Here is a 25,164-nt window from a genome sequence, read left to right as displayed (position 1 = left end):
TGTTCTCTGTTATCGAGGTTTACTTTTTCCCAATATATGAAGTTCCATGTTTATATTATTATAGATAACAGTAAAAAGAAAACTAAGAAACTGAGAATGAAAAGGAGTCACCGGGTAGAACCAGTTAATACTGATGATGCTGCTCCTAAGAGTCCAACACCACCTCCACCTCCACCTCCTGGTGAGTAAATTGATACTGATGCTGAATTTAGAAATACTGCTTTAAACAATGGAGAAGGGGGTAGGGGAAGGATAGAAAGAAAAAGAAATTATATAGTTTTTATTTGTTTTTTCTTGTGAATTTTTGAGAAAGGACTCTAGGTGCAGAATCTGTCAACGTAAGTATTAGTTTTCATTGTAAAAAACTATTAAGAAAATCTTACTCAGTAATTTCTTGAATGTATTCAAGCTGTATTTGAATTTTCAGTTACCCAGATTGCTAAGAGGAATTTAAATTTAATGAATAGATAGCTAATGTGAACCTTCAAAAAATTGGACCTTTCATCCTGAAAGTTACCTAGATGTATAAGCTTTCCCAGTTTGAATCCAACATATGCACAAGATTAATTTATGTCATGCATGTAAAGAAGCACTGGGACATAACTGCACAACAATAGTAACTTTTTAGTACTAAATATAGTACCTTATCTGCTATATGTGCTCAATAAATACCTGATGACTAACTAAATGTTTGCAGTGTCCTTGCAGTCGTGCCTCAAGACTTCATATGGTAACATTTCCTGTAAGAATTTTTTTTAAAAACTCATTTTTAGTATTCAACTTAACAAGAAAACATTTCTTTTAGCCTCTCTTAGGGGTTCAGACAGTAGTCTAAAGCTTACTTAAGTTAGTGAAGAGGTTTATGTTTTTAAGGTGAATAAAAACTTAAAGCAGATGATAGCAGACTAGAGTTACATTTTGAAATAGAAGCCATTTAAAATGGGTTTATATATATTCAGTGTTGTGTCATTTAGTACATTTGAATCAACATTGAATGGTATTTACATTTCCTGTGGAAGGAGAGATCCTCTCAACAGAACCCAAAAGACATTTGTTTAACAGTGTTTTTAAATGTGTTTCTTTTTCTTTAGTTGGCTGGGGAACCCCCAAAGTCACTAGACTTCCAAAACTTGAGCCTCTTGGTGAAACACGTCATAATGGTAATGCACAAGGATCAGTTTTCAGATATCATCTGTTCATATTGCATTCACTTTTCTTTACCTCATAATTTCAACAAGCTTAATATTTTATTTTTGGAAACCTTTCAAATACACTGCCATCCTTTTTCATTATGCTTTTTCCTTTTTTAAAACTTTTTTAAAAATTTTAAATGCATTCTCCATCTATATAATTTGATTTTGTTTGCCTTGGAATACAGAGGTATTTTGTTTATTCATGATATACTTATGCCAATAGTTATGAAAAGGAAAATATTTTAAAACCATTTTAATTTGACACATTACAGTTAGATTTTATGGTGTTTAAAAAAAAAGCTCTGTGATAATGCCATATAATTTTTTTTTTTATTTTCTGAATAAGACACCCAGCTGCTTAATATTAAAACTGAGTAAAAATCAATACAGTCTATAAAATCAGAAATCGAATCAATGGAAAGTTACCAAAGGCTTTATTGGAAAGAATAATTTTCTTTAATGAGATTAACATTAACTAATACTAAGGGCATTAGAATTCCTGGAAGCAAAAACTAGAGAAAGGACCAGTTGGGATAGTAGAGAACATAGGGAGAGGAAGTTGCAGACCATTAGCTAGATTTTTTCAATAAGATATTTCTAGAATACAAAAGAATAATTATACATAATTGTAGCTTTCTAAATTTGTTCAGTCAGAATATCCAGTTCCCTTTTTGATGACTCTGTGTTAACCTACTATAAAACTATTTCATAAGGAAAGAACTTACCAGAAAAGACATTAGAAGTTCAGTTGTCAGAAAAGCATTACCATATAATGACATTATATTAAAACATATTAAATATTTTATTCAAAATATATAAATGTAAGTGTGCTATTTACCTTCTTTTTCAGAACACTATGTAGTTCAGTAATTAAATATTTCTTAACAGTAAAAATTGGAAGATTTATTGTTACACTTCTAAAGACAGAAAGTTGTTTTAGACTATTCAAAAATTACTGATGTATTTTCTGGAATCACATATCTGGTTTACTAATTTTAATATCATGATATTTTTATTGATTATGACAGGTTAATTACTGCTATCATATAACTTTATGTACATTAGAATACATTATCAGTTTAAATATTAATGATGTTAGAAAAACTGGGTAATATTAGTGTTTATATACATATATATCTATATATGAATAATTCTCATAAGACAGATATTTTTTCCCATACTGAATTCATCATTCAACAAAAACCTATTTTGTATTTGACACGAGCCAACATGTTTGTAAGACCAATGAATAATGCATACATACTGCCTTATGAAGATCACCATCTAGTAGAGAAGACAATACTTCAGCATACTTAGTATATGACAATATATTTTGTGGTTCAGAATTACTGTGTACAGACTGCATCGGAAGTTAGGGAAAGTGGCATTAGAACTGGGTCGTCTGAGTGAGAAGAAACAAACTGTTAAAGTTAGAGATGGAGGAAAAAACATGCCTTATTTGGAAAATAGCTTGTGACTGGACCTTAGGCTTATGCATAGAGTAGGTAAAAAAAGAGAAAATTGTAAATTACAAAGAACATTCAAAGTGTAATTCTGGCTTAGGACTAGATGATGAAGGTCTTCTATGTTGAGATGTCTGGATTTGCTATAATTTTTAAGAGAAAATATTCATTTTTAGCAAGGGAAAATTAATATTAGATTTGATACTTAGGAAAACAATTTTTGTCACAGTGTACTGAGTACAAAAACAACTATTATCACAATGTATCAAGTAGTGATAATCATCACTACACCTGAGGTAAGAATCTCAGGAGGCAGTTACAGTAATCAAAGTAATAAATAAGGAATGGGTATTGAAATGAAGAATAAAAAAAGTATGCAAAGAATATTTTAATAATTATAGTAAGTAATATTTGATGAATGAAGGTGTGAGGTGAGGGCAAGAGAAATAGAGTATAATTTGGCTCAAGGGGATATAAGGTTGGTGTTATGACTAAAACTGAAAATATATTAAGAGAAAGGGAACCTATTTTAGAGAGACATAGAAAGGTAGACATATACAGATGTAGGCTTATCTGTGTGGAAGTGTCTAAAGACCAGTATAAAGTAAGATTATGCAGTTTAGGAGAAATGTGACATGGGAAGTGGGGGAGAATATGTGGGTGGTTCCCCCCCACACAGCTGTCACTACACAATAGCAGTACTTTGCACATAACAGATGCTCTATAATTGTTTCTGAATGAATGCAATTGTGGGAATGATGGTTTGCTGTTTGTCAGGAAAAGAATGTCCAATCAGAGACTAAGAATTGATGGTGGTGTTCAGGGTAAGCATTACAATTAAGAAAAACTGGAGAAAGAGATTGAAAATGGGCTAAGGGTCTCCCTCCCGCCCCTCACATAAATCAGAACTCTGGGAAACAATTATGATAAATTAGTTAAGTTTAAGATCACTATATTCTAATACCTTTAGTTTTCCGTTTGTCAGATGTTTTCTTCCTAGAGTGAAGATATTTTATACCTTCACACACTTAAAAATATCTTTATTATTTTTTCTATAAATTTTGAGTCAAAGGATACATAACCTGGTTTTAAAAAATTTATAGTCAATTCTGCTTTTATGAAGCAAGCAGATGTAACAAATTTTAAATTTTAATGTGAAAAGTTTATATTAAGTAGTTTTGGGGGTTTAACAAGATATGTTCATCTAAGCTCCTGTTAGGTACCAGTTACATAATTGCTCTGCTGCTTTTTCTCAAGCTTAGATACATTTCTGTGCCTTTATATCTAGAAGTACTTTGACAAAAGGTTGATGACAAGTAGACAACAGGTGCATGATGAGCTATAGCAGATGATTAATAATTGAGCATCTATGATATCATTTTAATTATGGTTATAATGATAACTATATATACCCTGTACTTACCATTGTGCTTAAGAAATTTTAATTCCCCCAAATAACCTTTAAAATGGGCAGCAGTATCCCATTTTCAGCATGAGGAACATCACATCGCCTACTAGTAAATGGCAGAACCAGGATTTGAACTTAGGTCTGCCAGCCTTGAAACCCATACTTTTAACTCATAACCAAAGTTATTTTATTATATTAAGATCTGTTAAAGCATGATTACTATTTAATGTTTGCTTTGAAATTATTGTGGGGATTGAACCCAGCAACACTTAACCACTGAGCCACATTCCCAACGCCCCTCTCCTTTTTTTTTTGAGTTGGGGTCTCAGTGTTTTTTAGGGCCTAATTAAGTTGCTGAGGCTGACCTCAAACTTGCAATCCTCCTGGCTCAGCCTCCTGAGCTGCTGGGATTACAGGTGTGTGCCAATCTACCCTGCTGAAATTATACTTGATTTAAAAAAAAAAAATTTCCCTGTGTGTGTGTGTGTGCATGTGTGTGTGTGTGTGTGTAGTGATCTTTATCACCTATGCTCCTAAAAAAAATTTAATAGGACAGAAAGAACTTATGGAAGAGTTATATATGCCTTTAAATTTATAAGCCAATTATTATAATTAAGAAATAGAAATTTATGATGAAAGGCACAGTTTTTTTGTATAAAATATGCCCCAAGTCCCTGAAATATATTGAAGAATTTGTAAAAGAGTCCAATTTGATTCTCCTAAATTACATAGAAATAACAGCTATTGGATAAGAGCATGTATACATTTAGTAACTTACCAGGGTCTTACTAGCAGATTCTATAGATTTTGAATATTTTATATTTGTTCTGTTCTAATGTGAATGTGTAATTGGAAACAAAAATAATAATAATAAATGTAACTATTTGGTGTAGTTTCTTACTAAGTCAATTAGAATTTACCCTGGTTTTTGTATTTTGAATTTATTCTATTTTTCATATATTCCGGGTTTTGTTTTGCTTTTTTTTTTTTTTTTTTTTTTTTTTTTTGCTATCTTCCCAACTATCACCTCACTTGACAAGTCAGTGAGTCTTATTTTTTTAATGTATTAGTTGAAAAATAATGAAATGTGTCAAAAATTGATGATTATAACTGTTTTGTGTCCATGGTTACCCCTCTTTATGTAGATTTCTATGGGAAGCCGCTGCCTCCCCTAACTGTGCGACAGAGACCTAATGGTGATGCTCATGATGTGATATCATAACCAAATCATATGGATTGGCACGCTTAATATCAGCAAGGTGAACTGGGACCGCCTTCTCAGAAGAAGAAAAACTTTTGAGCATTGATGACTGGGGCAATAAAATCATAATGATTTTAGTGAGGGAATTAATAGCCAAGGACCTGATCTGATAATTAACTTCTCCATATTCTTCACACAGAATAACCAGTTGATGGGATGAATAACATTTGGACCACGTTAATAGGAGTTAGTGTTGACTCCTTGGTTTTTATATCCCCACTTATGGGCAAATTCCTGAAAGAAAACTTCTTCAGAAATAGAGCCAATGGACTCTATGTACTTTATTATTTGTTTACTACTCTGTATTTCTATATAACAAACATTTTTTTATAAGATACATGGGCATGGAAGGAAACTCCTGGGAATTTATAAACTAAATTTTTAACTTTTTATATTTTTCTAAAATTTTTGTTTAATTGCTATTATCTTGATTGTGCACTTTTCTACAGATTTTTTTTTATTTGTGTGTGGAAAATAGAGTTAATTTACTTGAGAAACATGAACTGTACAAACAGGATATATTTATATGACTTAAGTTTTATAATAGCATTGTTCTTAGTGTGTAAATCCTAATTTGACTTTATTTTAAAATAATCTTTTTAAAAAGCAGATACTCAGTCTTTATTCTACCAAATTATGTGATTTGAAAGCATTATTCAAGGAAATCATTCAATTTTATTGTTTTTGTTTTCTTTGATAATTTCAATAAATGAGAATTAAAATACTTTTATTAACCTAATTATTTAATTAATAAAAATGTGTTATGAGATATTACTGAAAGTTCCAAGAAACCCGTTTTAAAGGTTAAGACACTTTCAGAGATCAAGGTGGTCCCTATTATGACTACTGTCAGAAACCATAGTGAATCTTTTATGTTATTCTAATTCTTTCATGCCTTGAAATTATAGGCAAAAAGACTGAAAAAAAAAAAAAAAACTACTGCAGGTTCAGAGACTTGTATTTTACAACAAATAACTTGGGTGCTAAAGCAATAAAAATGAAATGTTAGTTCAAATACTTTTGTAAAGAAATTAATCCAAAATATTTCTCAATTTAAAATTTACTTCTCTTGCACCCATAGGATTCTCTGTCATTTAGACACACTGTTAGATATGAATTTTCAGTAAAGGATTCTTCCTTTATATTAAGGTGAAAATAATGCAAACAGAATAATTTTAATACAACCTAGTTAAGACTGTTGAGTTTGGTACCTGTACTGACAACAGACATGTCCTGGTATGTGATGGCAACATAAATAAGTATATCTAAGCCAGTTTAATATAATTATTTACTTTCAGAATTTTGCTTTGGAGTATCACATTTTATTCACATTTTTAACGTCACTGAACTTTTTTGATCAGATCAGTTTTTAATCAGAATGCTTATTACCATGTCATCAGGTCACAGTTTCTTGGAGTTGGTACATGGACCTACCTAGCACCTAAATAAGAAAAAAGCATTCTACTTTTTATGATATAAAATTCATAACAATCTAAATTTGATAGGTGGCTAAAATGTGAGGAAAAGCATCACAGGAAGACAGCATGTAAATTTAGAAATTAATTTTATAGGAAAAATTGCTCATATTTTTGTTCATTTTGTAACATTTATATTCATTTTTAAAGCTAAACTTTTTCTATATTTTTAATATTCATCTGATTTGAGTAAAGATACATTTTTAAAATTTTTATCCTACTAATGTTTACTGTAGAACATAGTAACTACTAACTCCATTTCATAAAAATGAAAATGATTTGAGATTAAATGTAGCATCAAATGGAATATTTCATATAGCTACTTCAAAAGTTAGTTTTCTTAAAGATTCTAAAATACTTCAAGAGATGTTTTGTAAATCCAGGTGGATTTTAACAATTACATACCTATTTTCTTATATGCTGCATTTTTATTCTTAATCACCATGAATTATGACATTTTCACCCAATAAAATTAATTTACATTATATTCTGTTTTCCCTTGATTTCAGTGAATTTAAGTGATTTTCTTTGGAATAAAATAAGATTTTTAAAATATAATTATTGAAAGAGTTTAAATCATTATATTAAAATAATGGACTTTCTGTTATTTTACATGAAAACATTTTTCTCTGCAAGTTTTTATGTTTGAGATATAAGGTTATTTTTTAAAGCAGCTAAATATAGCATCAAAGCACCTTATGATTCTAGATGAGTCAGTGTCTTTTGTTCAAGCTACTGACCAACAGATATATTTTTACTTATTTAAAATAATTCCATGTGCTTTTCTTAGAAATTCCATATGTATGTGGAATATTTTATATTACATAATATTGATGCCAAGTGTCAAGCTATGCATAGAAACTATACTACAGAAAAATGTTGCAAAAACAAAGTAGTGAAGTTATTTTTTAGAGTTATTGGTTGAATGTTTTCCTTAAACTTTTGAACAATTTTGGTAATTTTATTTTTTTTATAATGGAAGTAAATTTATATTTTGTATTAATTATTTAGCTGCCATGTTTTCTTCATGTTTAAAATCAAATGCTCTTTTAAACGACAGATGAAATTCTAGAATTTACTTAGTAGGTTAAATACTTTGTTCAAAGCCTGGAAAAGTTCACCTGTTGAAAACACCTTTATATTTGCAGCTGCTTTTACTAAGTGTTCCCTTAATATGACAACATCTTGATTTGGTTCTATTTGATATGCCATGCTACTCATGGTATTCAGTTTCTCTCTTTCCAATTAAAGAAACCCATGATTCCAGGTGGCAAAAACTTTTCAAAAGTGAAACTGCTTTTATAAATAAAGATGTAAGTTGTAAACTTTATCACTCTTGTCTTTAATGCCTAAGCTTTTCCCAAAGAGTATATTTTACAAGTGAGAGTCTATTAATATTGACTATTTAATTTGGGGGGAAATACAATCCAGCCCATCCAGAGAACAAATTCAGATATTTCAAAACCTAGATTAAAATATGACACGTTATTAAAACAGTAATTATTCTTTAGATTTTTAGAAACCAAATAATAGAATCCCATTTAAAAAAATAGGAAGTAAAAAATGAATTTCCTTTAAATAAACAGATCTGATTATAATTGAAGAAAAAATTAGAAAAATAACCATTTGCTTCTTTATGGCCTGGATTGTAAATTCCTTTTGTTCACTGATGAGGAAATCAGAATTTAAGAAGTGAATCAGTGGTCTTAAAACTTTTATGATAGCATCTTATACACTTTCAATGTATCTTTATGTTTCAATCATATTAGTTTGCTAGGGATGCCATAAGTACCACAGACAAGGTGGCTTAAACATAAATTTATTTTCTTACATTTCAAGAAAATCCAAGATCAAGGCCCATGTCATGGTTAGGTTTCCTTTTTCTTAAGGCTTCTTACCTTGCCTTTTAGGTAGCAGCCAACTTGCTGTGTCCTTACATGGCCTTTTCTCTGCAGTCTTGCCCCTGGTGTGTGTGTCTGTCCAATTTTTCTCTTTTTATAAGGACACCAGTAAGACTGGATTAGGACTCATCCTTACCATTTTACTTAATCATTTTAACTTACTTACTTACTTACTTACTTACTTATTTAACATCCTTACTCATTTTAACTTAATCATGTTTTAAAAGGCCTCATCTCCAAATACAGTTACATTCCAAAATATTGGGGATTAAGCTTCAATATAAATTTGGAGGGTACATATTCCAACTTTTATCAGTTACATACATTTCTGATGCACTATTTAAAAATGCATTTTATTTATATACTATATATACACTATTTCAAATATACCCCCTCAAAAAGGAAATTAGAAATATTAGATAAAACTAAATAAAAATAAAAGTCATTATATTTACATCCTAGTTGCAGTGAATTGTCTGCTGGCATTTATACATACCATTTTGGAGTCCGAAACTACTCGACAATCTTTTAAGTAGATGTGGAAGATTCCTCTGTGTTTTTTAGCATTGGTCATGAACTCCTCTGTGTTTTTCTGCCTTACAATTTAAATAGCTAAGGGCTCTCTTAATGTCAGATTGTTTTACTACAGTGTCCTTACCTTTTTGGCAACATAATCCTCTTTTAACAGGAAGGATTTTGAGACCTTTTATGTAAATATGAAAGTTCATAAAGCAGCCAGTGCTTATTCAGAAACACTTCTGAGATCAGTGAACTTCATAATAAAAATGCTTAGTTAGATAAAAATTATTTTCCTGCCTAGAGTTAAGTCCTTACAAATAATGTGGATTAGTTCTTTAATAGCATCATTAATGAAAAAAATGTAATTTCTGATATTTTGTAAGCTCAGTTTCTTCTTGTATTTTCAGTGGTTTAAAACAAGTCTTTTGCTAGTAGTTTCTGTTACTCAATGTGGAATTTTGTTTATTCTTCAATAGCTATTTGGGGTGGAAGGAAAATAACATTTTCATGATACACAAGTAATGGATCTTGGAAAAGGACTTTGATATGAAAGATCAAACTCTAGAAGGTAGATGAAACAGAATTGGCTTCCCTCTCTGTGAAGAAATTTATATGTCTTTGCAATGGAATCAACAACAAAACAATTCCTATAGCATAAAAATTTAAAGTTATTTCATATTTAAAGTTAAATGTTTTTAAGAAAAATTGGAAAAGTACTTAAGTAGAAGTTTGAAGATTCCTATATGTATGCTGTTTTCTCTAGCATTGGTCATAGGTTGCATGGTTAACATCACTAATATGAATGTAATACTAAGGTGCAGATAAGTGGACATGAGCAGGTAATTAAAAAATAGAGCTAATAAGATTTGAAAATTCTACCCAAACTAATACACACTTATACATTATTAGATTATCAGAAGTGCAGACAAAAATTTATGAGAAAAAATGTTCATTTTAACTCAGAAAATAGAATTATGCTGTCACAAAATGATAGAATATCCTTTTTTCAAGTATAACAGTGTTTCCGTAATAGATATACAGCATATTCAATTCTTACCTTGTCTTTTATATTTCTAGACTGCAAATATAATACTCGTGTATTAATTCATTAGTTGTAACATTCTGTAAAGAACATAAAAAAATATGTGCTGTCTCTGCAAGTAGACTGAAAGGTAAATGAATGACTTTTCTCCAAACATCCAATAAAGGGGGCACTCCCTTAATTATTTCACTTCTGAATACCATATTTTACCAAACCTAAATTCTTACAAGATGCATTTTTAGATTTCTGGGAAACTTGTTTAAATAAATATTCACACACACACACACACGTGTATGTGTGGATATATATATATATATATATATATATATATATAGCTTCAAATTACATTAATAGTAAAGACATTTATCTTTCCATATGGTTAATAAAAGACTTGGACTTACTGCTTATACATATACGGATATTCTGAGCATCAAGGGCAAACTCAAAATAATGATGCTTGTTAAATACCAGGGACCACACTATTGGCTCTCTGATAAACTGCTTATTGTTGTTACAAAAGAATAATGAAAGTATAGCACCAATAGAATAAACAAACTACTCTTCCTATCAGAATGGGTGTAATAGCAACTTACTGAGAACCATTAACACCATTTTTATAAAAATGAGTGGGGAGGCTTATATGGAGGGTTATTTTGGTCCTCACGCATTTGGTATCTGAAAAGATGACCACAATAATCATAACAATGGTACTAATACAGAGCAGCAGCGAACATGTGGGCATTTACTGTCCTCCAGTCTCTGTGCTAAGCTCTTTACACGCGCCATCTCAATTTAATCTTTTGACATGTCCCATTCTAAAATGGAGAGATTATTCGCATAGGACATCCAGGGTAAAAGCGTGGTTTCCTTTTCACTGCATTTCACAAGCTAACGGGGGGGGGGGGGGGGGGTAATCAGATTTAAATTAATTCAGGAGCTAGTTTCGCCTCTAAGGATGAAAATGTTTATAAAACATAACAATAGTGACAGATTCATCCTTTGTCAGAGTCCACGCACAAAGATAGTTTTTCTAAACACCAGTCGCCCAAGATCTCTCCCAGTGCGGGGTCACGCCCTTGGGCGTCAGTGCAGAGCTCTTCCGCAGACTCGGTGGCCTTGAAAAACCCGCCTCAGCTAGTAACCAGCAGAGCAACCTCGGGCGTGTCTCTCGCGGGAAGTAAGCCTTGTTGGCGAGATTTTGAAAGTGCCCGTGATGTGTAGAATATCGCGAGAATTTGAACGGGAAACGTGCGGATGTAAAAGTTTCGGCTAATACCGGAAGTCTGGCTGTTCTTATAGTTCGCTGGAAGGTTTTTGATGTGGAGTGCTGTCGACTCTTTTCTGTAAACTCCCTGCAGGATAATGCTGACTCGGGTGAGGCCCTTGAGCCCTGCCGGGCGCCTCTGAATGGAACAGATACTACGCGACCGAGGAGGCGAGGGAGGGAGCGGGATGCGGGAGCTTCACCTTTGGCTGTTCTTTTGCGATATTCGGGATTCTTTGGCTAAACTGTTCAGAGCCCTGGTAATGTTGACTGCGTGACTTTTGCCTTGGAACATCCCCTGTTGTTTCCCAAGGTCTCTTCTCAGTCCCCGGAGAGGAGGTTCCCTTGGAGTAGAACGCATACTTCTAATACTTGCTCACTTCAAGTTCCAGCAGTGTGTAAGCTCCTGGAGAGCTGAAACTGTCTTCTTTGTCACTGTCGTATACTGACTCCTAAAACTGTACTGCATTTTATTTGGCCCTTTATGAATAAACGAAACAATTGCAAAGTGTTTAAGAAAAAACAAGTGACTCGTTTCCCCTTGTTTTGGATTAATTTTAAGTTTACAGGAAGGTTGCAAAGAGAGTACAAAGATTTCATGGAACTTTCACGAAGTTCCCCTTGATGCTAACATCAATGATGGCTTTTAAAAACTAATTTTGTCTCTTTAGACATAATTTCTTTTAAAAATATTTTTAGTTGTAGATGGACACTACACTTTTATTTCATTTAGTTTTTTTTTTTTTTTTTTTTTTTTTTTTATGTTGTACCAGGGATTGAACCCAGCCAGTGCCTCACCGTGCTAGGCAAGCGCTCTACCACCGCGCCACAACCCCAAGCCCTCGACATAATTTCTTTAGCATCATTAGATTCTCCTTTAACATTTGCTTCACGACTGTAGTATAATCATTTAGAGAAACACTCCTTTTGCATAAGTAGGTAAACTATCAACAATACGGTTTTGTTACAACTCATATATTGCTCCCACTGCAAAACCTAATAATCTAAAAACAAAGTGTTCCTATTTTTATAAAATAAAAGTGTGTTAATATCGAGGTTTAATAAATTTTGTAGTATCTTCAATATGTGTCAGCAACTTTTTCTTGTCGTAGTTGAAAGCAAAATCAGAGGGGAAGCTTGCAAAACAGATTTGCAAAGTTGTGTTGGATCATTTTGAAAAACAGTATTCCAAAGAACTTGAAGATTCCTGGAATACAGTGAGGTTAGTATAACTCATCTCTTGATACTTTATGGTAGAACAGTGGAAGTAAAATATGCAGTATACCTTTCTGGGTGAGGTATGCAGTGAGGATAAAAGGTAAAGAAATCTAAACTTGGTTGCCCTCTCCTACTGGGACATAGGAAAAACCAAGAGGAAATAGATTTAATCATGGAATAACAAAAAGTAGTGAAGAAAACTTTTTATAGCAATAAGTAAAAATTATACCTACATCTTGAGCAATTGAATTGATCAAGGAAATAGGATTACCTACAAAATTAGTTGTACTGTAACAAAAATGTTAAAACATTTGGGAATATTTGACTAGTTTCTGAAATTCAGGAAATAATATAACAAAATTTTAAAGCCAACACTGCTTTATCTTAGGTAAAGTCATGCTTTATTCCGTAGTCTTTATTTCTTCCCTGTTATTTATGTGGTTAGCTCTATTTTGAACAGACATACTCATGTGCATACCTAAATACAAATTCTTTAAATGTATTATAAGGTCAAACATTTAGAGTATAAAAGGAAGTGAGAATAATTTTGTTTGTACCTTTGGTGAGCTTTGCTGTTGATCAGGATGTTACTGTGTGGGTTGAATTGAGTGCCTCATACTATAGATTTAATGCCCCAGACTACAAAGAGTAAGATAGTCTTTATATCCTATTCATCTAGTGTTCTTAGGGGACGTGAGATGAGAGGCATGGTTTTAACTATGTAAACTACCAAGCTGGTAAGTATTATAATAAAAGTAGACAGAAGTACCTTGTTTTACCTTTCAGAGCCCAAGAGTACCAGTGAAAGCCTGAGAAAAAGCCAGGTCTTGGTCTTGGAAGAATTACCTTGGATTAAGGAACCAGACATTTTCAGCTGAGGGAAAGTGAGGGCACTGCTGGGAAAGTTAGGGACAAAGGCCCAATACAATTTGCACTAGGCAAAAAGAAAAGTCAAGTCTAGTGTTCTAATACAATTTTTGGACAAATTAAGCTCTTTAGGAATCAGTATAGTATGAAAATGTAGTATATGTTTTTGTTTCAAAACTGGATTTCAAAATGGGTGTTTCAAAGAAGAAAGAATGATTAGTGAAGAATATCCTGTGTGCTTATTATATGCCAAATAATACTGACTTAAGTGATGCTCAGACTAAACCTGTGAGATTTGTTTTCCATTTTTCATCTAAGAATACTATAGAGTTTAAGTAACATGCCCCAATTCACTTGATGTAGGTAGCAGAATTGGGATTTGGTCTGAGATTCTCGGACTAAAGACTTGCCCTTGCTAACTTTTTTTGTAGTCTGCATCTCATACCTGGGATGTAATTAGGCATACTTGGATGATTAAAAAAAAAAAAAAAGATCTCAAGAGGTGTTTTATTGGCAGACTTTTAGTTATCTGGCTACTCATCCCCTATAATGAGTTGTTTTTCTATTTAGTGTATTCAGACAGACTTATAAATTATTATTTGACCCTAAACAAAATGAGCAGTGAACCACAAACACATTTAATTAGCTGTGCCTTCTGCTTCATCTACCTTTTTGTTCAGTTTTCATGGTAAGTTAAGTTTTGCATAAACATGTGCTAAATTTGCCATAGACAAAATAAAGGTTTTCTCATAAAGTAGTCTGAACATAGAAGATAGCACAGGGAATAAGAACAGAATTACATATTTTTGTTTTATAACTGTTTATTTGCAAGACATAATATTCTTATAGTCTATTTACATCCAGGGGGAAGTGGAATGCTTTTTTTTCCTATCTAGAAAATAATTTACTCTGTATCTTTAGTTTCCTATAATACTGTTAAAGATTTAGTATTTATTTTAATATTACTGTTTTGTAATTACTTTTCTTGCCAAGTCCCTTTGGGGGAAGTCCTTTAAAGGTGAAATTTATACTGGTTCAATTTTTGCTGTCCATGTTGCCTGCATATTCTCTTTCAAGGAAGTTATTCATGACATGAGTGTAAACTTTAATCAATGTGTTATCATGTCAAACTGTGCTGTTCTTTCCAAGACTTAGCCTCATATTTCTTGAGTGTTTTCTAGCAACTAAGTTGTCATATTCAGCAAACTCAAAAGGATGTTATTTTTCTTTTCTAAACCTATATTATCTTTTCTACTTGCATATTCTATCTCAGTTGAAGACATTACTTTCAATCCGGGTATCTCCTTTTTCCTCCAGACCTTCAGTACCTTTGTAGTAAACAGTGAACCTTCCTCAAAAGTAAGTCTGGCATTTCCACTCAGCTCCTGGGAGATGATCTCTAAGTCCTTGGAATGTCCCTGTTAAGAACATCTTTGTTTACCTGTAGTCTTGGACCATACCTAATAGTCTTAATAATGTAACTTACAGTGGGGGATATAGACCACAGAGCTCAGCCTCTAGATGAACTGGAGACTAAAAGTACTCTGAGCACCAGTTATGCCTCTATAAAAACTGGACACCAGACCTGGGCTAGGACCTTGGTAGAGTGCTTGCCTGGCATGCGTGAGACTCTGGGTTCAGTCTCTAGCACCACATATAAACACACATACAAAAATTATTAGGCAGTGAAAAAACACAAAACAACAGCAACAACAAAAACTGGACACCAGGGCTTAGTTGAACATCTCTGGCAGTATTTCTGTGCATATTGTTGCACTTTGTTGCTAGGGGACAAGTTAGCCTTGTCCATGTTTCTAGTGCAAAGGACAACTAGAAGCTTCACACTTTTGTGGACTCTGTACCGTGAGTCTATTCCTATGACTGATTTTAATTTGTATGCTTTTTCTGTAAAAGACTATACCTGCGAGTTTAACAGCTTACAGTGAGTTCTCAATGCCCTGGGATAATCATGCTTGAGAATGGTCTTGGGGATCCCTGAAATTTCAGTTTGTGTCAGAATTGAGAGGGGTGTTGGTGACTCCTGAACTTGTACTACCAAACACCATTACCCTTTCTCTATCAAAATATAAAATGGTTACTGAAGGTTGCTGCTTCCTCCTGAGAAATTTCTTAATTTGGACCTCATTTTTAACTCTACTGCTTCTATGGCATATTGTAATAGCTGTTGTCTCCCACTTTTTTTTTTTTTTTTTTTGCTTATTTTAGCAACTACTTTTATGGCACTTTAGAAATAATTTCAGTCTTCTGTACAACCCTCTAAGGTAGTTCTTTCCATTTACAGATAGGCAAGCTGAGGCATACAGATTAAGTAACTTGCTGAAGAATACATGTTCACTTTTAGAAGAGCTTATCCACTGTGCCATGCTGCTTCTTGGTATTGCCATATTCTATTGTATCACTCCAAAAGTACCCATTTTTGCTTCCTCCCTGTCTGCAATGTTACATTTGGACCAAAGATTTTATCACAATTAAGGAGGCTCCTTCATGCTTTTGGTACTAGATATGCTGTTCCTTCTGCCAGGAATGCCTGCCCTTTTCCTCTGTACAGTGATTAAGAGTGTGGGTTCACATCCCATTTCAGCATCTTGTAGTATTTGACCTTAGATAAGTTATTGAACATCTCTGTACTTCATTGTTCCCTTTTGGAAAACATGAAAAAACAGTATCTATTTCGTATTGTTACTTGAGAAGAGAAAGAAAATTTATTCACTTACACAAAATTTCAGAATATTGAATGACATCTAATAAACCCTCAATACCCATTAGCATTATATTTGTTACTTTTATTAACCAGTTCATTAGTCTTTCCCCTTTGTGTTTTTATTGCGTTGAACTGGACACAGCTCTTTGTCACTCTCAAGATTTTATTGTTATAGTTTACAATTTGTATATTTCTTCCATGACAAGGAAGAACCAATATCTTGGACAGGCCAACCACTTATTCATAATTTAGGGTTTTTTTATGTCCCAGGCATGTGCTATATGCACTTAGGATACATAAATGTACTATATACATATTCTGCCCTCAAATATACATATGAGGGGAAGATTCATTGGAGATCTTTATGAACTTTGAAAATTTTGTGTGCATTTTGTTGAAAACAAAACAGTCCGAAACATTTCACTCTGGTATCAATGACTCATAGTTCACATACAAAAGAAAGGGAAATTATATACTTAGATAACATGACCAGAATTTGTGAAGAGGTATAAAGGTGGGTGGTTAGGACAGAGAGAAAATAACTAGCTTTCAGATTTCTATTTTGTTCTATGTTGGTTTTACATATACTTTCAACCTGTGACTTAATAATCTGTTGTTTTTCTTCTACCATTTGTGCTGCTGTGAAAGGTCTGGGATCTCATCCTTGGAAGTGTATGCAGTTCTGTATAGGGGGATTCCTTATAACCAGTATTTTTAGACTTTTGTAATCTTCACCACAAATACAAATTCTCACCCATAACTTCCTAGCTGAGGTACTATGGATAACAAATCTGCACATAAATTGCCCTTGTATGAGAAACAATAAAGAAACCTCTCCAAGAATAAGTAGTAAGTCACCAATTGATCATTAGAATTCTGTAGAATAAAATAAAATGGTTTGAAAATATACTTTGATGCATTTCCATAAATTAATTTCTTTTCTGAACCACACTTTTAAAATGATCTTATGAGCACCCTCTAGTGGATAATAATAGCACTAAAACAAGGAATTACTATTTTTTAACGATGGAAATTTAAATTGTTTATGTAATCTACAGGGTTATACCAATTGTTCTTAACCATTTCTAGATAAAAACTTTTGATCTCATTATATAGAAAGTTTGAGTGGAGAATAGAAGAAAAGCATAATGTCACAGAAAAGTTAAGTGAAAAATCATACTATCAAATAACAAATGTCCAGATATGCAATTTTCAAGATTTTAACTTACCTGATTTAATTTTTTAAATGTTTTAGTTTTGTTAAAATAATAATTACTGGGCTTCAGGTGTAGATGGAACACACACTTAACATTATTTATAAGACCCTAGGTAAAATTCCCAGCACTAATAATAATAAATAGTAATTAGTTGAGTACTCCATGAATAAAACTCTTAATTCTGTTAATTTACTCAGGGGCTTAGGCCTAAGGCATTTTGTCAGGGAGACAGAGAAAGGTCTGAGCCCCATATAAACCAGTTGGGGAAGTGGTTAAACAGACTGTGACTTTGGCTATAAGGCATTAGTATAATTTCCTTGGCTTTCTCAAAGCTCAGTCACTCCTGTGTACCATCTGTTTAGTTTTACTTAAAACATTTGTCTTTAAGTTATCTTTACTTAACATTTTGTTTTGTTTGTTAGAAATTTAAACATAAACTAATTTTATATCATCAATAAACAGATGTGCCTTAGCATATCGTCGATGCACACTGTGTATTTAAAAAATGAATGTATGTTGGCAAGAAGAAAATACTGACTTACCAGTTTCCATGTATGCCCTTTCAGAAAATTGCTTACCTCCCCACTGTACCTAAGCAGGTATTTGTTCTCCTTAGCCAGATAGCCTTTCTCCAATTCTCCTTTCCTCATTTTCACAAAGAAATGCACACCTTCACCATTCTGACTTTTATACTGCATTTCTTCAGGATGCCAAAACCTCCATGTGAGGACTGGGGGATGTTTCTCAGTGGTAGTGTACTTGCCTACCATGCTCAAGACCTTGGGTTCAATTTCCAACACCACTAAAAGCAGACAACAAAAGACACCTCCATGTGCCAAAAATACTGAGTTGTCCATGTTTTAGAAAGTTAGTGGCAAATTCTTTGGCAAGTCAGGTAATTTCCAAGTTTTGCTTTCAGCAGAAGTAAAGGAGTCATAGTTGAGTTGTCCATTAGTGAGTCTTATAAAATATTTTTGATGATGGGTCACTAAGTGATTTGGGGATATAACTCAGGAAGAATTTAAAGTGGGAGACATTGCTATAGCAAAATACTTAATCCTCATGTACTTATTTAAGCTTTGTATAAGAATACAAAATAAGAATAAAATTGATGTTGAACTCTGATTTATCCTAGCAAGAAATAATATTCATCTATGGATATATGAAGACAAAAGCTCATTTCATTATATTTCCTATCAATTTTTACTTATTATGTTTAATAATTACATATCAAATTTATAAGTTATTTTGGCCAATTTTATACTAATATTTTTGATAGCCAAATCCCAAAGTTATCATTTTAATACCACAGGGAAAATAAATTTAATATACATGTGTTTGTGTGTTCCAGAAAAGTGATAGGGTGATTTAAAAAAAAGGTTAAGTTTTCAGGCATAAAAATGTATTGGATTAAAGTTACAGGGAGAAGTTGAATGTGAATAAAACAGGAAAAGTAAGAATATAAAACTTCTACCTATTAAAGCAGAGTTAGTGTTTGAATTTTAAATGAACACTGATTATCATGACCTTCATGATGTTTACATGGTTTCCTCGAACTTGGGCTGAGGGGATTAGAAATAAGAAAGAAAGACTCAATTATAAGTAGATAGCGGGGCTCAGTGGTCAGGTCATGCCTCATGGTTCTGACCCCAAACAAGGAGTGAGAGCCTGCATGCTTTATTTTATTAGCAAGTACATCAAGGGGATTTATTGTGAGGAAAAAAAAATTCTTCAAGATAAACAAAAGTGAGGTTGTGAGGAAAATAGCCTAATTGGTGGCTTATCAACTTGAGTAGTACTTCTTCCATCTCTGGCCAACTGGCACCTCAAGGCTATTTGGGCACACTGATTTTTTTTTTCCGCTCTGAGACAGCTGCCTTTGAATCCAGGGCTGTTTGAATTCCAAGGAAAGCAGAATCCTCTTTGAGCATGGAGTCAGCAGGTGACTGAGTGGTCTCAAATTGGTGAGAAATCACTGAGAGTTCTCAGAAGAGCAACACCTCTGCTTTGAGATGGCTATAACAAACCCATAATTCAGTCATGGCTCCCAACACTGATGGTTATCAAAATCACCCTGATGTTTAGATTCCACAGATACATATTTTTTACATTTTCATTATATTGTTGTGGGTGATCCAACCCAGAGCCTCCTGCACACTCTGCAAGTGCTGTACTGATGAGCTACATCCCCAGCTCACTGGATACATTTTAAAAGGTAACCTAAGCTCAGTGGTAGAACACTTGTCTAGCATATGAGAGGCCCTGGGTTAAATCCTCAGCACCACACAGCCCTACAAAAAAGAGTCATAATTTGTATTTTAAAATGTTTTTTTTTTTTTTCTTCAGTATATAGAATTTGCATCCTTAAGCATATAGTGAAGGATTTTATGTCAACTTAAAATGTGTCATAGTTTTTCAAAATGGTATCATGTCTGGGTCTTAAACCCCCTCGCTCTTCTTGACCAGTGACAAGGGAAGGGGGGCACTCCCCAACAAGGTCAGATGGGGAAAGGTAGGGCCGACTGACCGCCCGCACCCAGCCCTCTGGGCAGAGGACAATCAGACCATCAGGGAGACCAGTCACAGCAGAACTCGTTTATTGAGGAAGTCACACAGCTTTTATAGGGTGGAGGCTAGGTGGGAACCAATCAGCTTAAAGGTCAGCAAGGCATGGGGGGGTTCACGCAGGTGAGAGTCCCATAGGACTATATGGCAAGCAGGAACTGATCACATTCGCGGAACTGTTGTTAACCAATCCCTGTCGGTGGTCCGATTTATCGTCATTAACTTCTGAAACCGCCTTTGAGACCTTGATCTTGCTCACTCGCCAGGGAGTAAGGAGTCAGCCTGAGTTAGTTAACGTGTCATTAGTCCCAACAGTATCAGTAGATGGATGTACTAACAAAATATTTTAAGATCACTTGACGTCGTCATGGGTTCCAAATCTGCTGGCTGCTAGTGTACTTTGGAGACCAGTAAATGGAGCAGCTTCAGACTCCGTAATCAGGACTCTGAGGAAAAGCCCTGTAGTGTGGCACCTGGCTGATGTCTTCTGGAGTCTCCTAATGTTTCTTGTCTATCATAAAAACTTTGGGGTAGAGTAGTATTGAGGCAGGCCCAAAATGGTTATATAGTTAGGCTCCCTCACTGGTCATATTAGGTTAGGCTTCTGGTCATATTTTTCCTGTGTAACCAAGGCCATGAATCGTCTGTTGTGGTCTGTATGTAGTAAGGTCATGAATAATTGATTCAACCTAAGTACTCAAGGTCCTAAATATTTGTTTGCCTGTTGGCAGTTTGCCTTCTTTCTTTGACCTTCATATTAAAAGGGCCTATGGAGAAGACTTGGGGCTAAATGGAACTGCCTGGGGGCTGGATAGAGACTGTTGCCACCTCCAAATAAAGGATGACCAGTATTCCCACCATGTATCACATCTTCTTGCAACTGCTAGATCCCTGAACATTGCTTCCCAGGTCTGAGCCTCAACCTCTGCCTGAGAAGTAGTCACTACTCTTCCAGTCTCAGGGTAGTAGCCCACCTAGGACAAGCATGAGAGGGTGTCTGTATTGTGAGTTGATAGAGGGAGGTCCACAGCAAGTGGGTCCACGGGGAGCTGTGAGTCCCATTTTAACACAGCTGTGCTTTCTCAGGGCTAGGAAGCACCATCCTGGATAGCTTTTATAGTACTTCATTGAGATGGTCCTGAGACAGCTGGCACTAGGGGCAGTGGCAAGCTATTCCCATTGTTATAGACAGTAGGTCGAATTCAGAGAGGTCAAGGCCACTTGTACCAGGAGAGAGTTGAGGTGAAAATTCTCTGTGTACCGTTAGTGCTGCTGTACTAGGGTCTTACACGGTGAACCACTCATGTTAGGCTTTCTTTTTAAACCAGCCTGATTTTATGTCATATTTCTCCTTGCTAGCAACATGAACTCAGATAAGGTGCCAAATCTCTGAAAATGTCACTATTGTGATGGTTATTTAAAGTAAACATGCAAAGTGGATATTGTAAATATCTGATCAATAATTTTGATTAATAATATGATTAGGACAAGGTGGAGCAGGTGAATTGGGTGTTAGGTGGAAAGGCTTCCTTGTGGAGAGAAAGCTCCCTGAGGAGAGAAGAGGTAGGTAGATTAGAGAGGAAAGGTCATTATAGATGGAGGGAACAGTATATGCTAAGACTGGTTAAAGCTAAAGAATCTTGTTCCAGAAAATTAAAATAGTTCTGTAGGGCTTGGTGTAAGTCATCAGGGATCAAAGCTTTGTTTGGTTTAGTTGTTCATGAATGAGGATAATTTCTGAAAATTTTTCCTCACTGCCATAAGTACATTTAAAAAATCTGATCGACATTTCCTTTGTTAAAGTCTTAAATAGTCTTAATTAGTGGCTTCACATTTTACAACATAAAATTTAAAAATGCTAGCCCTTGATACTTGATTCATATAATTTTCTGCCATAATAGGCTCCTAATTCCCCAAAGGCACTGTTCTCTCTCATACCTATGCTGCTTGTATTGCCCTGTAAATTTTTTTCTCATTTCTTCCAATTAACATATTAGATAATATACAAAAGTCGATAGTGTTCCTAAACCAGTAGTCCTCTTAATATGTTCAAAAAGAAATATACAGAATTAATAACCTTTACTCTGAGATCTGAAATAAAATGTGAATAAGTGAAAAACTGTGTTCGAATTGGAAAGTCTAAATAAAAGTGTCAACTCTCTCCATGTCTAATGCATTTAATGTAATCCTACTCAAGGTTACTATTAACTGACCAACTGATTTTAAAATTATATTGAAAGAATATATATATATATATATATATATATATATATATATTTGAAAGATCTGAATAAAAAAGAATAATAAGTGGAGATTTGCCCTGTCTGATATTAATCAGTGAAAGTGTCCCACCTTTTGTTAGCTAAGAGGTAGAAACATGATGTAAGCCAAGTCATTCCAATCTGTGTACATTAAATTGGTTCTGACCATTTCTCTGTTACATGTGACTCAGGCTGGGTATATTTTCATCCAGTGTGAAGGGTAAGATTAAGGATGGAGTTTTGTAAGATTTACAACAGTTATATTCACAGATTTCCTTTTGGGGTTTGTTTTAAAGCAGTAGTTACACAAGTGTGATTAGGGGGATCATCAGCATCATTTTTACAGAACACTTGTTAGAAATGCAAATTTCGTAGATATGTAGATTTCTACCAAATTTTGGACCTGCCAAATCCAGGTAGGGCTCAGCAGTCTTTTTCTTCTTCTTTTTACAAACTCTTGATACACACTAAAGTTTGCAAATCCTTTTCTTAAGAAAGAGGTGGTCATCTTTAAAATAGCTGAAATGGTTAAGTCAGGATTCTATTGTGCACCATCCATGACAAATAAGAGGCAGTGAAAATGGAAAGCAGCTCCACATAACAGGCCTAAATTGAAATTCACCTGGTTTGCAAGAGTCACAGGTATTAGATTTCAGTCCAACCATTCCTCACATAGTCACTTCAGGGTGAGCGCAGCTGGAATTTATTTAATTGACCATGTTTAATGAGGCTCCCAAATAACTCAGAAAGGTCATCTAGTAAATAAATTATTTACTGCTATATCGTTTGTCAGTTGATGTGAGCTTGAGATTGTCAAGAGATCTAGTTGTTGGGCCAAATACAAATTCAGGAAGGTAAAGCTGCTGCAGGGAAAGCCTGCACCATCAGTCCACAAGTGATTTTTAAATCATCTTTGGATCTGACTCTTCTGAACCACTCATCACCTCATTAACTCCATTACTGTAGAGTTCACTGTAATTAGCTTTTCACACCTTTTATCCTCATCAGATAAAACTTTAATACTCACTTCTTCAAACATTTTTATGATATTGCCTTTTCCTCCAATATTAAGTCTCTTGTTTTAAATTTTATTTCTAAATTTTGTTTCTTTCCTTGTGCACATAGTAATAATCAAAAATCTATCACTATGTAAAGGCAGGCCATGTTTTTTGGCAAAATGTTCTAGAGGGAAGGTTAAGCCTGAAACTATACCTTCCTTGTGCAGAATTTAAGGGGCCACAAAAAACTCAGTATTATAATATTTTAATGAACAAAATTAAAAATATAATAACAAAATTAATGAAAACATTTTTATTAAGCAAAATAAAAACTTTAAAGACAGGTTCATAACATGAGCTGATTGAACCATATCAGGTCTTTATGAGGCAAAAGGAAAAGTCAGAAAAGATTGATCCTATCTCTGAAATTCCCAGATAAATGAAGTATAAACCTAGAACAACGGTATATTTATATTTGCCAATATAAAATGGTATTGGTGTGTTTCATATTAACAATCATTTTTCTTTTCTATTTCTAGGGATGTATTGATATCTCCATCATTGTGGCAATATGCAGTCCTCCTCAACCGATTCAATTATCCTTTTGAACTGGAAATGGATTTACATTTAAAGGGCTATCACCTACTCTTTCAAGGATCTTTACCCTACTATCCCAAATCCCTGAAGTGTTACCTCAGCAGAAATACAGACCGTTTACCTTCAGAAAGACACCAGTTTGGTAACCTGAAAAAATACTATCTCCTAAATGCTGCTTCTCTTCTCCCAGTACTGGCTCTGGAATTAAGGGATGGGGAGAAGGCTCTAGATCTGTGTGCTGCTCCTGGAGGCAAATCATTAGCACTGCTGCAATGTGCTTGGCCAGGTAGTGTGCTTTTCTTTCAGTGACTAACAAATGTTTCATATCTGTGTGTTAAAAATTCATTGAAAGTACATGGTATAAGCAAAAATAACCAATATGGTTTTGTCACCATAATAAAAATATAAATAACTGGCACGGAAGCTGACCTTAAATGGATCAGCAAGCTTTCCTTTATTCCACAGTGGAGTCAATCAGTCAGGCACTGGAAGGGCTCATTTTCTGTGTATGAAAATGGCCTTTGGTTACAGGAGGCATCTGAGTTTTATAGTTTACAATGAGGATCAATTACTGGAGACTGAGGCAAGATGTGTTGGTTTGGACAGTCAGGAAATAAGTTGTAAAAAGCCTGGAACTTATTGTCACTGTGAGAAGTTTAGAACTTCTTGTTCATTGATGATCTTCCTTCCTCCTTCTGGGGCCTATTATTACCCAGAGCTTCACTATTTGCTTTTCTCCTTCCAGGACTCATCTGCAATGGGACAGGGTTAAAGTCCAGGGCCTAGCATTTCAGTGTCTGCCTCCTCCCTTTAGGATCCTTTGTGGTTGTGAAGGGATGAATGTTGCTTTTGGTGGAGATGCTTGGGATGAATCCAGGAAAGGATGAAAGTTTTCTTTTATCCTTCAGGGGCCCATTGTTACTGGGAAAGGATTAACTGGGAGAGGTTTAATGTTTGGTTAATTTCCCTCCCTCCTCATGAGCCACACCATCTTTCCATTTTTCCTAGAGGCTGCCCTATAGGAATATTATTTTCCATAACCCTTCACATGGGAAGAAATGTAAGATTAAGTTTGCAAACTTAAGAAACCTGAAAACCACAACACTGTGGACAAGAATGGAAACATTACCTGAAGAAATCAGTGTAAATAACATCTTTTCCAGTTTCTTAATCCTAGCAGATAATTGGGAACA

General features: G+C 34.2%; 2 protein-coding genes across 6 annotated transcripts in view; both read left to right on the top strand.

The window, feature by feature from the left end:
* The window catches only part of Arl13b (ADP ribosylation factor like GTPase 13B), a 62,879-nt gene extending 56,610 nt beyond the window's left edge, over positions 1–6,269 (top strand). For 2 of the 3 annotated variants that reach the window (XM_047564836.1, XM_047564834.1), the window contains exons 8-10: positions 65–181; positions 1,092–1,160; positions 5,210–6,269. In XM_047564836.1, coding sequence (XP_047420792.1) covers positions 65–181; positions 1,092–1,160; positions 5,210–5,286 — 263 coding nt within the window. In that variant the 3' untranslated portion in view covers positions 5,287–6,269. The remainder of the gene's footprint in view (positions 1–64; positions 182–1,091; positions 1,161–5,209) is intronic. The other variant, XM_047564835.1, reaches the window with a different exon arrangement.
* A 5,242-nt stretch (positions 6,270–11,511) lies between these two features.
* Nsun3 (NOP2/Sun RNA methyltransferase 3) overlaps positions 11,512–25,164 on the top strand; it is a 71,143-nt gene continuing 57,490 nt past the window's right edge. The window contains exons 1-3 of one of the 3 annotated variants that reach the window (XM_047564433.1): positions 11,531–11,636; positions 12,639–12,748; positions 23,914–24,257. In XM_047564433.1, the coding sequence (XP_047420389.1) occupies positions 11,625–11,636; positions 12,639–12,748; positions 23,914–24,257 (466 nt within the window). In that variant the 5' untranslated portion in view covers positions 11,531–11,624. Of the gene's footprint in view, positions 11,637–12,638; positions 12,749–14,219; positions 14,300–14,928; positions 14,971–23,913; positions 24,258–25,164 lie in introns of those variants that run through there. The other 2 variants (XM_047564435.1, XM_047564434.1) reach the window with 2 other exon arrangements.

This window comes from Sciurus carolinensis, chromosome 9, assembly GCF_902686445.1.
Source record: "Sciurus carolinensis chromosome 9, mSciCar1.2, whole genome shotgun sequence".
Lineage (NCBI taxonomy): Eukaryota > Metazoa > Chordata > Mammalia > Rodentia > Sciuridae > Sciurus > Sciurus carolinensis.
Note: the sequence above shows the minus strand (reverse complement) of the source record. Positions and strands in the feature narration are given on the sequence as shown.